The following is a 14,999-nucleotide window of genomic DNA, read 5'->3' on the forward strand; positions in this document are numbered from 1 at the left end:
CATAAGACTTGCAGGCACGCCCCCCGCGGAAATGCTCTGCATTTGATCGTGCCCCTCGCGAGGGGGATGTTTTCAAGAAGTCGTACAATGTCATACTTTGTCATGCTGTACCAATCGTACCGTCTCGTAGTTTTGACTTTAGTTCTGCAGAAGGTGGCGAAAGGCGTTCGTTGCCTAGTTTGCCTGGTACAGCTCTTGTAGTTACGAGCTTTGACCGATGGTCATGGTCAACAAGGGGAATCCCCTTTGAGTTAGGTTCTGCGCTTTTTTGCTCCATCTTCCTCATAGAGCACCTATAGCACATTCATAAATCCTTCGCACTGCCGTATTTGGAGTGCCTTTCTCTGTAGCCATGCCCGAAAGGGTACTGCAGCCAAACCAGAGCCATGGATAAAGTTGAGGGTTTGTCAGAACTTTACAGCCGTCATAAAATTTTTACTGGGTGGGTTTCTTTCTGCCCTTCTCGGTCAAATCGGACAACTTAGCACTATGGTTATCATTCATTATTTCGCGCACGTTGGGCAGTTTTGGCGGGAGTCTGAGGCGAAGTGATCCTAGTATGGGCGAAGCAAATAAGGTGCGCTATCTGACGAAGGTTGTCAGGGAACGGCCCCTGGCTAGTACGTCTTACACACACGCCATTACTGACACTTCGAAAAGTGTCAACAATGGAGTGGCCCCTATATAGCACCGAACCATACACTACGGGTACAGTGAACTAGAATAAGTATTCTAGTTCACTGTAGTATAGTGCCTAGAATATACTATTCTAGACACTATAACTGTAGTATGGGTGTCAAGCCTACTTGGCGGTTGGGGGTAGTGCAAATATTGGCGCTGTGGGTATCGTGTGAAATAAACAAGTAAATAAATACCTTTAACAAAAATACACTAAAAGGTGGTGCGAAGAGAGAGAAAGAGAGAAAGTGAGAGAGAATAAACTTTATTCAGAAAAGCCGCCCGCATCTTCCCACAGGGGGAACTCGAGTAAATGCGTCGCATCTACTCGAGGCAAGCAAAGCATCATCACGTCAAGCGAAAGCCAAGCAAAGACACCCTTGACTGAATTCCGAACGTGCGCTCCGCCGCTTATATACGTTGAAGGGACTGCGTAAGCCGGTCCCACTTGACGACGTTGGCGTACTTGTAAAGCGGCGAGGACCGTAGGTGTTTGAGCCAAGCGCGGATGTTGCTTCGCCGGAGAACGGCACACCGGTTATATGCGCAGCGCGCCCGAAGGAGAGGAAACCGCGGAAGAGAGAGTAGGTGTCTTCGATTTTACTGCACTCGCTGCACTCATTCAGGTAGTGCAGCACTCGTCTCTTCGATTTTCGAGTGCAGCGCGCGGCGCCTGCACTTTTCTCTTCGATTTACCGACGGTGCAGAGAGTGCAGGATGAGTTCACGCTTTCCCTGCACCTCCCAGGGAGGAGGTGCAGAAGCAGACGACAAAAGTGCAGGACCGGTTCTGCAGTGGCGGCGCCTGCGCTGAACTGGCTGAACTCATCCTGAACTCGTGCAGAAAGTGCAGGCCAAATCGAAGAGACCTAGTACTGCACATGCGCCGGCCCCAGCGCGTCTGCCGCGGCTATGACGCAACGTGCCGCGGCTATGACGCAACACAATCCAACAAAATCCACTTTAATCCAATCCAATCCAAATCCAAGCCAAGCCAAGCCAAGCCAAGCCAAGCCAAGCCAATCGAATCCAATCTAATGCCCTCGCGAGAGAGTGTTCGAATCCAATCCAATGCCCCTCGCGAGAGAGTGTTCGCTTTCGCCTCGACTCGACGCGCATGCGCAGTGAGCGTGCGGACTACGGACGCCAACGCGGGTGACATCGTGAGTTACTGAAATGCTCTGCATTTAAAAAAAATTAAAATGGAGTCTTCGGGGTGGCTTCCCTAGTACAGGACGAAGTGTTCTGTACTAACTGTTGCCGCAGTTTCTGGTGGCTACAGGGAACACAGCGGGTGTCATGTGTGACACCTTGTGTCTAGAGAAGAGCTTTCTTCAGTCGGCTGGCCCGAGTGCTGTGGCGTGTTGAACGAAAAATTTTATGACGGCTGTAAAGTTCTGACAAACCCTCAACTTTATCCATGGCTCTGGTTTGGCTGCAGTACCCTTTCGGGCATGGCTACAGAGAAAGGCACTCCAAATACGGCAGTGCGAAGGATTTATGAATGTGCTATAGGTGCTCTATGAGGAAGATGGAGCAAAAAAGCGCAGAACCTAACTCAAAGGGGATTCCCCTTGTTGACCATGACCATCGGTCAAAGCTCGTAACTACAAGAGCTGTACCAGGCAAACTAGGCAACGAACGCCTTTCGCCACCTTCTGCAGAACTAAAGTCAAAACTACGAGACGGTACGATTGGTACAGCATGACAAAGTATGACATTGTACGACTTCTTGAAAACATCCCCCTCGCGAGGGGCACTATCAAATGCAGAGCATTTCCGCGGGGGGCGTGCCTGCAAGTCTTATGGATTACGTATTGGTTGTTGTTGTTGTAATTGTTGTCTTCCAGCGTAGACATTGTCGATGAAGTCGATGGTGAAACGTGAAACGTGCCGTGAACCCCCTGCCGCGACTATTACGCAACGTGGAGAGGCTACGACGCAACGTGGCGCGGCTATGACGCAACACAATCCACTTTAATCCAACCCAATCCAAATCCAATTCAAGCCAAGCCAATCCAATCCAATCCAATCCAATTCAATCCAATCCAATCCAATCCAATCCAATGCCCTTCGCGAGAGAGTGTTATTGGCCTCGAGGACATACCGTGGCGCCACCTACGACTGACGTCACTCGTAGGATGCCGAATCGTGTTGTCGTCTGCTACAGCAGCTAGAGTTCCCGTGCGTATGCGGAAGCGTGGTTTTTTTTTTTTTTCTTGTGGCCACCGTCTCGCCAGCTCCTTGTGGATTTGATGCAAATTACCAAAAACGTTGTCTTTAAACCAAATAATTCCGGTAAGCAATCAGCGACTCGCTTGTTCCCGGCGACACCGCCGCGTTTAGGTACTTGCTACCACCGCGACCCACAGCTCTTTACATACGCAGCCAGCTAACGCCAAGGACGATGCAACTGATGCCGAGAAAAGTACGCTGTAAATTCATTATGAAATACTTGTGACGGGACATGTGTGTGCAAGCAAACACCTTGTAACAGCGGCGGAAACGCTTCGCTCACTTATGATCTCACCGCGCAAACTGCTCGTATTGCCTGGTAAATGAATGACTACGCGAGAACTCTGATCAGATTGCTTCGCCGCACATGCTTAAAAGTATTGTTATGGTCTGCAGTTTGGCTTGATCAGTGCCTATTTCCCCTATATTGTTTTTATAGTCATGCCCGGATTTGATTAACGATCACTGCCGTAGCCTGTACATTGCACGGCTCATGTTTACTTTTCGCGACTTCTCCGCAATGTATGAACGGTATAAACGCGAGTTTTCAACGCCTTCGAGCGGGTTTGGACGAGCCATATTTAGTTTTCATTAGGTGCTCGGCGGGGTAATTTTTAATTGCAGCGTGTTTTGTATGTTTACAGTAAGCAGGCATTTCTCAAGCATCAATTTCGATACTCCCGACTGCTCACAGAACGCGAGGCTGCGCACGAGGAGAAACACGTCGTTGATGGTTTCGGGTAATGGGGATATTTAGAATAGGAGAACCGAGCGTTGCGGGCCCCCAAGAAGTTAGAGGAACCCAAACGCAACACGCGCGTGCGCGACGGGAGGGCCTTCGCCAACAGCTCGCAGCCGGCTTCGCGTGCACGTAATCGGTTGTTGGGAACTTTAGGCTTGGCGTCGCAGCAGATATTTCATCGCTGTTAGAGTTGCGAGTGACAGTCCCTAACAGAACGTTTCACCGCGCTGGGAACTCTGTAAGCGCGGTGATTTCCGTTGAAGCGATCGACGATCAAGATACGTGCACGGCCTCGGCCGATTCTTGCGCGCAAGCATATCCATCCTTCGGCCGCTCGCAGCACCGTGCGTGAACGGGCCGGCGCTGCCGGGACCGACCTCCGCGGCCGGTCGGCGTAAATCGCGGCAGATATTTGAGCATCGCTTTGAAAACCACAGCTGATGACACTACCTATCAGAATTTTTCATCACGCTAACATCCACTTTCACCAATCTGGAACTTCTTTTCAACGACTTGTGTGATTTTAAAAAGCGGCGACAAGTTGTTGCTGCCGCGACCTGCGTCGGTTCGAGCCGCACCGTCGGCTGTGCGGGCAGGCATGGCGGGTGCGTGTGCTTCTGCGAGCAGTTATCGCTTCACGATTTCCTGCTTTATACATTTCTTGCAAACAAGGGAAATCTAGAAACTTCACTCGGCGATCGTCGTAGTCCACATTGTTGATCGGGGAAACAAGCCGCTGCTTACGCTTCGGTCGCATACGTAATACACCACCATGCTCATGGTGTTTGCGGATAATCTACCACAGTTGATACGGTTATAAAGTCCCCATGAGGTCGAACTGTACTTGACGCACTGAGAATTAACTTCAAACGAAGGAAATTAACACGAAAATACTTGTAGAACGCGCTTCCTAAGCGAAGTGTCACGCGCTGCAAGCCAACTACGCAGCAAGATAGGAACGGTGATCCCACAAGTGACGTCAAAACGATCGCAGCGCCGGCCTCTCCAGTGGTGGGCCTCGCGCCGAAATCGCGCCACCACATGAACGCGAACCGAACGCGGCGAGAGAGGGTGTTGCGAGCGGAGAGAAGGCGAGGAGGACGCGGGGGAGAGGGCGCACCTGTGGCCGACGGTTGAATGAGTCAAGGATATAAGGCGCGTGCGTAACCTTCCATTCTGTGTCGGCGCCGTGGAGCAGTCGGTAAAGTGCCGTGTACCTTGCGTTCCGGCCGCAGAGTCGTGGGATCGAAACCTGGCGCCGGAAGGTATTATTTCTTTATATAGTGTAGCGTGCGGACTACGTAGTGATGCGGACTACGGACGCCAACGCGGGTGACATCGTGAGTTACTAAAATGCTCTGCATTTAAAAGCGGTGTTGCCTCAAGCCGACGTAATTTAACATTGGTGACGCGGATAGGATTTCGTTGAGCTCCGGTGCTAATCGGAGCAATCACTGTAATATGGATGGTCAAATCCGGAAAAGTGCAGCTCTTTCGTTAAACGCCGCCCAACCATGACCAAACATGACATGCTGTGTATACGGGCTGCCAGGCACCCATCAAGTGGTCGCTGACCGCTTTTTCGCCTGGTGGACCCCGTACACTCTAATGTTGGAAAATAAACTTGAAACTTTTCCAGCAGAGGGTGTGCACATCGAACTGTTAATGCTTGTCGAACCCCAAAGATTTGGAGTAGTGTGCTCAATGGTTAGAACCTTTCCAGAAGAGGGACAAACCTCGCAAGATGCTTACGTGCCCGTAACACTGCTCGTCAACCACACCGACAACTTGGCGCTTTACCTTCAAGAGCAAAGAAAATACCTGTCGCCGCACCTAAACAGGATAAGGGACGAGCCCACGTACCTTCAGAGGCTACAAACTCTTAAATATCCCCATAGCACCCTCATTCACGTCAATTACCCCCCCCCCCCTCCTCTTCCGGTACCCAAAATTTTTCCTGCTCACCCAGGATCCTAGCTGTACTATCATTTACATGAGTGTCCAAAGTGGGGGAAAAAATCATATTGCGCGCCAATGGAACCAACCTGTAGCAGATTTGGCGAATCGGGGATGGTTAAGAAGATCACTGCGCGGCACACGGCGAAAAAGAGCAGAACGCGAAGGAGTGAGTAGCTTGAGCGGCGGCTGGAACTTGGCTGCGAACAGGTCCTGTGAAAACCCCCGACCATGTATAGGCGCACATGCTGTTGCGCCAGGATGCCTACAACTCCTGCGTGCTCACCGGAACCCGTGTTTCGCGCCGGGAAGTCTCGTGCGAACGCGTCAGGGCCGCTGAATCTTCAGGCGGACCAGCCTTCCTGCACCAGCGCAAGGCACGCGCGCTGTGAGCAGGTCCAGGGGACCCACTGCATCTTCAGGCGGGCAACCTCTTCCGCACAGCCTGGACAACCTAACCACTCCTCTACTGAAGTGTAATCAATTTTCTACAAGAATTCATAAACATGCCTGCTGGCGCTGGCATGTTTATGGCGCTGGTGTGGACTAGTCGCAGTGGCCCTGAAGAGATAGTGCCCGCGTGCTGTAGTCGCGACGTAGTGCAACCGGCGTAGTTGCCGTTCTCTCAGAAGTTGGCGCTTGGACGGCTGGTCCCTTCATAGTCCTTAGCTTCAGGAAGCACTGCCAGGAATTGGAAGCGTCGCCGTTGTAGGGGCCTTCGAAGCGTGGGTTGACGGTACGACGGCGCTACGCGCAGGCACCAGGCACTGCTGGGGCCGCCGAAGCGCATGCATGCAGGTTGGCGGTGCGACCGCGAGGCTGAAACCTCTGAGCCATCGGCCCACTCCTGCTCAACGCATACTTGAGCGCGACGTAGGTGTCCCGGCAGCGTTTCTCCGGGCTTGGTTCTCGGGAACTTTGTCGTCTCTTCGTGCCGAACCTGCCTGCCTCTATCCTTCGTCTCTAATCGAGCTTTGAGATCGAAATGAATTGAATAAACATTGATTTAATAAATAATTTTTTTTCCAGCTTATTGCGGAGCGACTTCAGTGTTCGTTCGATCTTGCTGCATATCCTACTTACGTCGCGGGGCGTTGCCCAATCGGTTACGTCATAGGCACCACACATTTAATTTTCCAGCTTACAAAAGCGCCGCAACAAGACGGCAATTGCGCGGACCTTTGCGGGATGTATGACTTGCATTACTTCTTGGAATAGCGGGAACAATCCTTGAACAAGGAAGAAGACAGGACGGAGCGCTCTTCAAGCTTGCCCAAGCATTTGTCCGCGCTTTTCCCAACTTGAACCTTTACAAACACGCCCAACTCGCAGTCCCTCTTGTTGCATTGTTTTTATGCCCAGCGTAGTGCTCAATTACCCCGCGCCGCGGTTACGAAGAAGACAAAAGAGGTGCAGTGTTATGCCTTATTCGATTCTTAAGTGCCTATAGCCTTGCTATACAATGAGAAAAAAAATGGACGCCGCTTAGCTCAGCCGACCTTGGATATGCAAAGCAAAAGCTTGGTTTTGCTTGGTGTAGCTGTATTGATGTGGCTGTATTGCCGATCACGGCTCAAAGCCGTTCGGTCCCGTGCAACGCTCACAGGAGGAGGCCCGGCCTCGCTTTCATTCTGGGCGAACGCGGCGCAAGACGAGTCGCATCGCCCGAGACGCCCCAGCGGTGCCTGCGTGGGAGGCTGCAGGTTTGGTCGGCTGTCGATCAGCTGAGCGGCCGCTCCGTCGCAGCTGCGACGGGCGGTGTGAGCAGAACGACTTAAAATTGGGCCTTGTGCGCAGCGCCGTCAGCGGGTCCAGCGAATCACGCGATGCGCCTTGAGGGGTGTGTCGCCGGGGGTGTATCTCCGGTGATTGATTGATTTGATTGATTGTAGGGTTTAACGCGCCGACGCAACGCAGGCGATGAGGCGCGCCGTAGTGGAGGGCTCCGGTTTAATTTTGACCACCTGGGGATCTTTAACGTGCGCCGAAATCTCGTACACACGGGCGTTTTTGCTTTTCGCCTCCATCAGAAAAGCGGCCGCCGCGGCCGGGAATCGAACCCGCGACCTCGTTCTCAGCAGCGCAGCGCCTTAGCCACTGAGCCACCGCGGCGGGTTGTATCTCCGGTCAAAAGGTTAACTTGCGCATCCTTCGCGAAAATGCTAGACGAAAGTAGTAAAGCTTTTCTTTAAAAACGACGTTGCAAACGTTAACAACGCTAACCTTTAATGGGGAGGGGGGAGTTGCAGGGGGGGGGGGGAGTTTGCAGGTCGTTCCGTTGCATCACCTATCTAAAAGGCCCCTTCAACGTAACGTAACGCAACCTAGACAAAACTAAATTAAACCAAAACCCAATCTAAAACTAATTTAAACACAATCTAGCCGAATTTGACCGAGCCTAACCAGATTTTCTAAAATTTCATTCCCTAATGCGACGGAACGACCTGCAAAAAGATTCTCCTATTATTTTGACATATTGTGGCAATTATGTTTTGAATGACCTCCTGGAAATGCTATCCTCACCTTGTTGTCGGTGTTTTGTGTGCTTTTGTGAAGTATTGTGAAAGTTTGAAAATGTGTAAACCTTTTCTTTGTTTTATTCTAGCAATGCTATTAATTGCTATGTTCAAGTGTCAACTTGTATTTTTGTGATTATGCTTGTCGCTGAGCCCTGTAGTGATTTCTTGGGCTCCGTCAAGCTGCCCATGCAGCTTTTACCCAGGAAACCACCCAGTTTTATCTGGAAATAAAAATTGATTTTATTTTATTGTGAGGTTAATGCAAGGCATCGGGTAGACCAGCTCCTCCGCGTGCCTTGTAAAGGGCCTACAGCGCCCTGTAAGCTCAATTGACGTCGTAGACTCTGCATAACCGACTGCAGCAACAAACAAAAAACAAGCACGGAATAACACGTAAAGTGTTTTTGACAATCCCGCAATCGTCGGCTGATCGAGCACCGGCACTGGCCAGCCTCACTGCATCTTGGGGAACAGCGCGAACTAACAGGGACACAAATAAGAAAGAAGTGAACAGGACAAGCACTGACTTTCGACTCGATTTATTGGAAAAGACGTAACTACTTATACATGTTGCGGAAAAGTGTATGTAGGTCAGACAGGTCGCTGCGTAAACGTTCGATTAATGGAGCATCGCAACAAGCTTAAAAAAGATGAGTACGCACGTCTGGCCGAACATTGTCGCACGTGTAAGCACCGTTGCTATCCGCTTTTCCACGACACTGATATCCTGTACAAGCACAAAGACAGGCGTACTAGAGAGTTGCTGGAATCATGCTACATCAGAAAATGGGGGAGTGAATGTATCAGTGAATCATCAGTTGTCCTGCACGAAAAAGAATTTGTTTATTTGGAGCGGTCGTCGCGATAAGGTGTTCCAGTGTTAAGAAGGGCGCGTTTTCAACAGTGGAGTGTTGGTATGTCATTGGCTGGTGTGGGCACGTGGCGTGGGGGAGGAGGATTCTGTGCATGTTTAAGTGGTTACGTCTCTTCCAATAAATCGAGTCGAAAGTCAGCGCTTGTCCTGTTCACTTCTTTCTTATTTGTGTCCCTGTTAGTTCGCGCTGTTCCCCAAGATGCAATTAAGTACACCAACTCGCCCAACTCGCCACCCTGCTATACAGCCGAGTCACTGCCCCAAGCAGAGCCCCTTCCGCAAACGCATTCAACTTCAGTAAAAAGCGGGATGTTTTTTTGTGAATGGAGGAATGACCCTTTCTGAGCCCTTTGAGATACAGTGGAACCTCGTTATAACGAACACTGATATAGCGATTTATCGGCTATAGCGAACGAAATTCGATCTTTGGTTGGTCACGCTTTAATTCAATGGCACTTATTATTTTATAACGAAACAAATTGAAACCGTGAGCCGCGCGCGATATCGGATATAACGCAGGCATATTTGACCAGGAGGCTGAGGAGCTACTTGGAAATACCCTCCGGCATCCGAAACTGCAGAAGTATAAAGGCCCTTTTGTTCGTGGACTCTGTGGGAAACTCCATCCTGCTCACTGCTGTGGGTGGCCACCTGCAGATAAAGATTACATCCTTCATCAAACATAAAAACTCAGGCCTGTTCTGTCAAGAACCTTCTGTTGTTGTAATTTCACGCGCTCATGTTCCGGCTCATTCAGCTTGAAATTCAACAAGGAGAAAGATAAGGGCTACCTTGTTTATAGTTATTTGGAAGCCTAAAAAATGTATCTTTGTATCAAGTGTTCTAGCGCGTGCCAGATTGTCGTTTTTTACAGCCGATTTTTACCTCTACTGTTATAACGAATATCGGATGAAACGAATTAATTTGTTGTACCGATACTAGTTCCCTATAACGAGGTTCAACTGTATTCGTTAGAAGGACGACAAACTGATCAGCAAGTTGCTATCGATTCATAGCGAAAAACGCGCCAAAACACATTCACTTCAGAAAAGGAAACGGACGACGCGGGCTCAGTTGTCCGGTAGACTTTCGTAAATTCGACAGGGAGAGAAGCAAAGCTTTTATCCAAAAAAGCTTTTGTCCAACGACTGACAAAAAGCTTTTATCCAAAAGCTATCGTTCGTCGATCATGGCGACAAAAATAGCAAAAAAGAAAATGCGTCTCTATCGCTGCGATAATAGCTCCCCGGCTGTGTATGCAGTTGACAGCGCCCCGAAACGGCTATCAGTTCGCTCTTCCTGCGCGATAAGCTCTGCCTTTTCTCTAAAAGCACTGTCGCCAAGGTCTGCGCTGCCACGGAGACACCCCACATCTGTTCAGCAGCAATATTGCCGATGAGCGCGATGGTGTCCGAGGACAGCAAGTGGTACACGCTTTCCGGATTCTCGAACGAGCTCGACAGGAGGCCCCTCCTGTTCGTCGAGCCCTTCCCGGACAACCGAGTGTGCAACGCATGTGGCCTGGTGCCCAAGACGACTGCCTTTCTGCCGTGCCGACACGTGCTTTGCAAACCCTGCTACCACAACTGCGTGCTCAGCGGAGGGGTGTGTGCGCTCGACGGCGACGCGTGCCCAGGGACCGACGCTCGCTGGAGGGATTATCCTCTCGACCAGGTGACGAGGCGGCAGGTGAGGACGGATGTGAAAGCAAATGCTAATGTACAACAGATCTTCGACGTCGGGAAGAGGCAGGGGGGGAAAGTGGCAAAGGAGATGGCAACAGGTACACCCACGAAGGCGTGTCGCGTACGTATTCTGGCATCGGTGCACTGTGCGCATGCGTTGCTATAAATGTGAGGTCACTCATAGCAGGTTTCTTGCCTACCTCGCTAATTATTATTTTTTTTTAAAGTCAATACGCGCGTAATTTACAACTGACAGTTCACAAGTTGAGAAAACCTCGACAGAAAACATCGGAAGTCCAAAGTCTGCCATTCGCATCATTTACAAGAACGATGCGAATGGAGAGACAGTTGAGTATGTACTTCATCGAAGCAGACATATCCGGTGTCGTGGCAGTCGTGTCCGGTCCCGATACGTCGAACTCGGGTGGGCTAATAATTTTGTTCAGTTCCTGTCACCCCGAATCAAGGTAGTAGAATCCGTAAGTGGTTCTTATTCGGCTTCGGTGAATGTAGACCGGCGTCAAAATGTAGAGGCAGTAGAGAGATGAATAAACAATGCGCAGACAAGGAAGCAGTAAAGGGCAGCGTAGGGAGGGCGTGTCGTGGCGATTACCAGGGTACGATTAGATGCTGAAAGAGGTCTCCCGCTGAATGGTCCTGCTTTTATAAGCCAGCACAAATGCTATTAATTACTTGCGCTGGTCTTGGTGCATGACTGCCTCAAATGGTAACGGGGAATTATTTTTATCCATTGCACAAATTTCGGCTCGACCTATAACCCTTAAGATTTTTTACTGAGCCGGAATTTCGTACTAAGGGGTCCTTGAGCAACACGTTTTCTTATTCAGCAGTCGTGTACTCTCTCTTATCTGGTATCCCGACACGCTTACGCCTTCCGTTAGTCGCAGTACTGGGTGCGTTTGTGTTTTCGTGCTGCATTTAAAACTTAAAAAAAGTAACAATGAACCAATAATACAAGTGGTCTGTACACAACTGCTTACAGTTGTATACAGACCACTTGTACTAAATGCAGGAGCTATACGACGAATACGTGCAGCTGAAACGGAGTACCGAAGGCCAGGGCAGATACCTTCGCAGAAGTGCGGCTCCAACGTTTAATCAGTTTTCCTCTTATCATTCCGCGCAAACAGGAACGCGTAAAAATGGCGAAACCGGGAAAATCCTATCTCACTGTCGCGTGAATCTCAATGAGTACTTTTCTCGTGTGTTTTTAGGGGCGAAGCACCTTAGGACCTCGCTTTGTCCGTGGCTTGTACCTTGGCGTCCGTGTACACAGTGATGCGCATGCGCGAGGTGCATCAGATTGGATTTGATTTGGATTGAATTGAATTGGATTAATTGAATTGTACTGGATTGGATTGGGTTGGAATTGTATATACTGTACACACGTGTTGTCACTCATTTACATGCGCGATTGGGCAATGCCACGGGTGATTTGCGGTAAGAACGATCCCCAGTGCTTCGCCCACTGGTCATGATTCACTTCGTGGAGATGCGTGAAATTTTTTTCCTTCTGCGTTCGCATCGCAGGTGGCCTGCTGGAACCGAGGGAACGGATGCGAAGCCGTGATGGCCGTGTCGGAGATCTCCCAGCACTTTCAATCGGACTGCGGCTTCCACCCCGCTTGCTGCCACAAGTGCGACTCCACTGTTCTTCAGAGCGACGTGATCGCCCACATCAAGTCTCAATGCCGCGAGAAGGTCCTGTCGAGGCCTCTTCGCAAAGACGCTGATGACGCCGCTGCAAGTCGCCCGCTCGCAGGCACCGATAGTGTTGTGCACGAAGTTAGGGCAGCCTTGCAGAAAGTTTCTGAGCAAAATGCGTCGCTGGAGGCGAGGCTATGTCAGCTTGTGGCGAAAGATGAGGAGATGTGCGCCGTTCAGGATGAACTGAAGCGCGTGACGGAAGCGCTGAACCGCACTCAGGAGGAGGTGTCCGAATGCAACAGGCAGAAGGACGCACAGGCGGAAGAGCTGGCGTCTCTCAAGGAAATGATCGACGTCTTCACGGGCGAAGTCGTGCTCGCAATACAAGAGAAGCTCAGTAACAAAGCTTAGCTGGACTGAATGGAGACTGGTGTTCACGTGAGCTTACTGCCTTGAAAAAAAAATCGTGCTTGCAAGCTGGTCTTGCGAATGTTTAAGAAAAATGGCAGATACAGGCGTGGAACGCATGCAGTTCAACTTGTTGAAGTCCGTGGTTTATTGTAAGCTTCGTTTGTTGCGTCACTCAAAATCAATATGCGTGTAAGTTGAAAGCGTCGGTGAACCAGCGCAGAATGTTTGTGTTAGTGCAGTACCAAGCATGTTAATGTACAGAATAGTTTTGCCGTCGCTGACATGGACGAGCACGAAAAAGGACGTGGAGAATTAGAAAAAAATCACGCTCTCATTTTGAGTGAGGCCTGTGCAGCGATTGGGGAGGGAATTCAATTTTACGCGCTTAGTTGAACAATAAAGTTTGGGGGCACTTGAATGTGTGTGAAGTTACTTTTTGCACCTAATGCACGTGTTAGGTACTGCTTAGGAACTTTTCTTGCTACTAGTGATTCAGGTGCTTCGTATACTGTCCAGTATGTATCAATAACAAATAAAATGTTGGGTGGCATTAACGCCCGGTTGACTGCTTTTTTTCTTGTGTTTTGTCTCCGTCCTTTACACATGACAGTATACTGAGTTAGTCTATCCCAGTTTAGATGAAGCTCCCATGCTGTGGTAAGTTTCGAAAAAGGGAAATTTGAATTCCACCCGAAATGCAGCCATACACCTTTCTCAGGAAACGTTGCCTGTAAATGAAAATTCCTCGTAGGTAAAATTTTTCTTCGATGGGGCGAACTTTCGTAGCGTGCGCTACACTGGCCGAGGTTGAGCATTTTCACGTGGCTCCTGGAGAGCCGTGCTGCGCATGCGCGAGGAGCAGTGGCGTCACGCGGCGCACAGCTGGCGCGCTCCGGCGGTCTGCGCATTCCAGAGGAGTGGCGTCATAGCCGCGACAGACGCAGTGGCGCCGGCGCGTGCCCAGCTGTGCGCCTCCGTTGCGCAGTAGCCAAGTCTAACGCTGCGCCGAACCACCGAGCCGTCTTTGTGGAAATAGGGAAGCAACCAGACGTTGAGCAAAAATAAATAAACATGTGCCACATACTGCGTATACCGTGTGTGTGTCACTAAAGCTGCAGTAGGCTTGATAATCACGGTAATCCTATGATAATCAAGCTAATTCTAGTCAACCAGGAAAGCCAAGAATAACCAGCTCAACCTTAACTCACGCTACGCATATCCTGGCATAGCCGAGCTAAGCCACTGCTAATTTTTTTCGTTAACTTCGAAGTTTTGTGAGAAATCTGTGAGCTGTGCGGCCTTCCTTTGCAGCTGCATGGATGCATTTAAGGCGGGTCTCAAAATTTACATTGCGTGGTTGTGACTTATTGATTCTTTGTTTGATATCGCCGTTTCTATCGGGGATGAGATGTATACCATCTCAACGCAGATACAATAAGTATCTATGATCGTGTACTAATCTTAGCGCTGCTGTTAGCGGCAACGCAAATATGTTTAGATCGTAACTGGTGGCTTGCGCTCTGCGTTGTAACTTCCCCATCTGATTCTTCTCCACCAGCATTTCAACACCGTTTTAGTCACGTGGGTGGCATTTTAGTTTACTTTCTGCGCATTATCTTTAAACGGCAGGGCAACGGGAAGGCTGACGTGTCCTTCACGCTGTGAGAAATAAGCAGAGCAGGCCCCGGGCTCCGGCAAGAATATATAAAAAAAGAGCGCGCATCGCGTAACCTTTGCACGCTTGCAGCGCTGTATTCGGTTTCGAAGTCTTGCCTATCACGCCGCGCTCGGGCCGAAGTTGCGTTATGCAGCTCGTTTTACTTAAGGCTATAGCAAAACTTCGTTCTGATTACACATAGGGCTCCATCCCCCAACACACACACACACACACCTTTAATCGACTCCCCCACCTTTATCCCACAGTTTTCCAAAATATGGTGTTATGGAGCTGTGAAACTCCCACGAGGCCCATCTATGAAATGGTATCGCCTTTACAATCCTGCTTCCGAGAGAGAGAACTTCTTCAGTTAGAAATGGTGGGAGTTTGGGAACCGGAGGTAAGGAGCTCAAGGGTGTGAACCGGAGACCAGGGTATAACTGCTTAGCCTGCAACCTCTCGGCGAAGGGATAACCTGCAAATGAAATGTTGTAATTAACGTACCACATGATCGCTCAAAATAAATAAAATAATCGTATTACCGAAAAGCATCGTGACGTCAAATGAAGTACGAA

At 49.9% G+C, this 14,999-nt stretch overlaps 1 protein-coding gene across 1 annotated transcript in view; it reads left to right on the forward strand.

Annotated features, from left to right (window-relative positions):
• Nucleotides 1-10,259: 10,259 nt before the first annotated feature.
• LOC144142955 (uncharacterized) overlaps nucleotides 10,260-14,999 on the forward strand; it is a 12,040-nt gene continuing 7,300 nt past the window's right edge. Inside the window, exons 1-3 of the mRNA XM_077674783.1 lie at nucleotides 10,260-10,751; nucleotides 10,945-11,167; nucleotides 12,240-12,761. Coding sequence (XP_077530909.1) covers nucleotides 10,399-10,751; nucleotides 10,945-11,167; nucleotides 12,240-12,761 — 1,098 coding nt within the window. The 5' untranslated portion in view covers nucleotides 10,260-10,398. The remainder of the gene's footprint in view (nucleotides 10,752-10,944; nucleotides 11,168-12,239; nucleotides 12,762-14,999) is intronic.

The sequence above is a fragment of the Haemaphysalis longicornis genome, unplaced genomic scaffold (genome assembly GCF_048455015.1).
Source record: "Haemaphysalis longicornis isolate Haplotype H1 unplaced genomic scaffold, Haemaphysalis longicornis Haplotype H1 scaffold_6, whole genome shotgun sequence".
NCBI lineage: Eukaryota > Metazoa > Arthropoda > Arachnida > Ixodida > Ixodidae > Haemaphysalis > Haemaphysalis longicornis.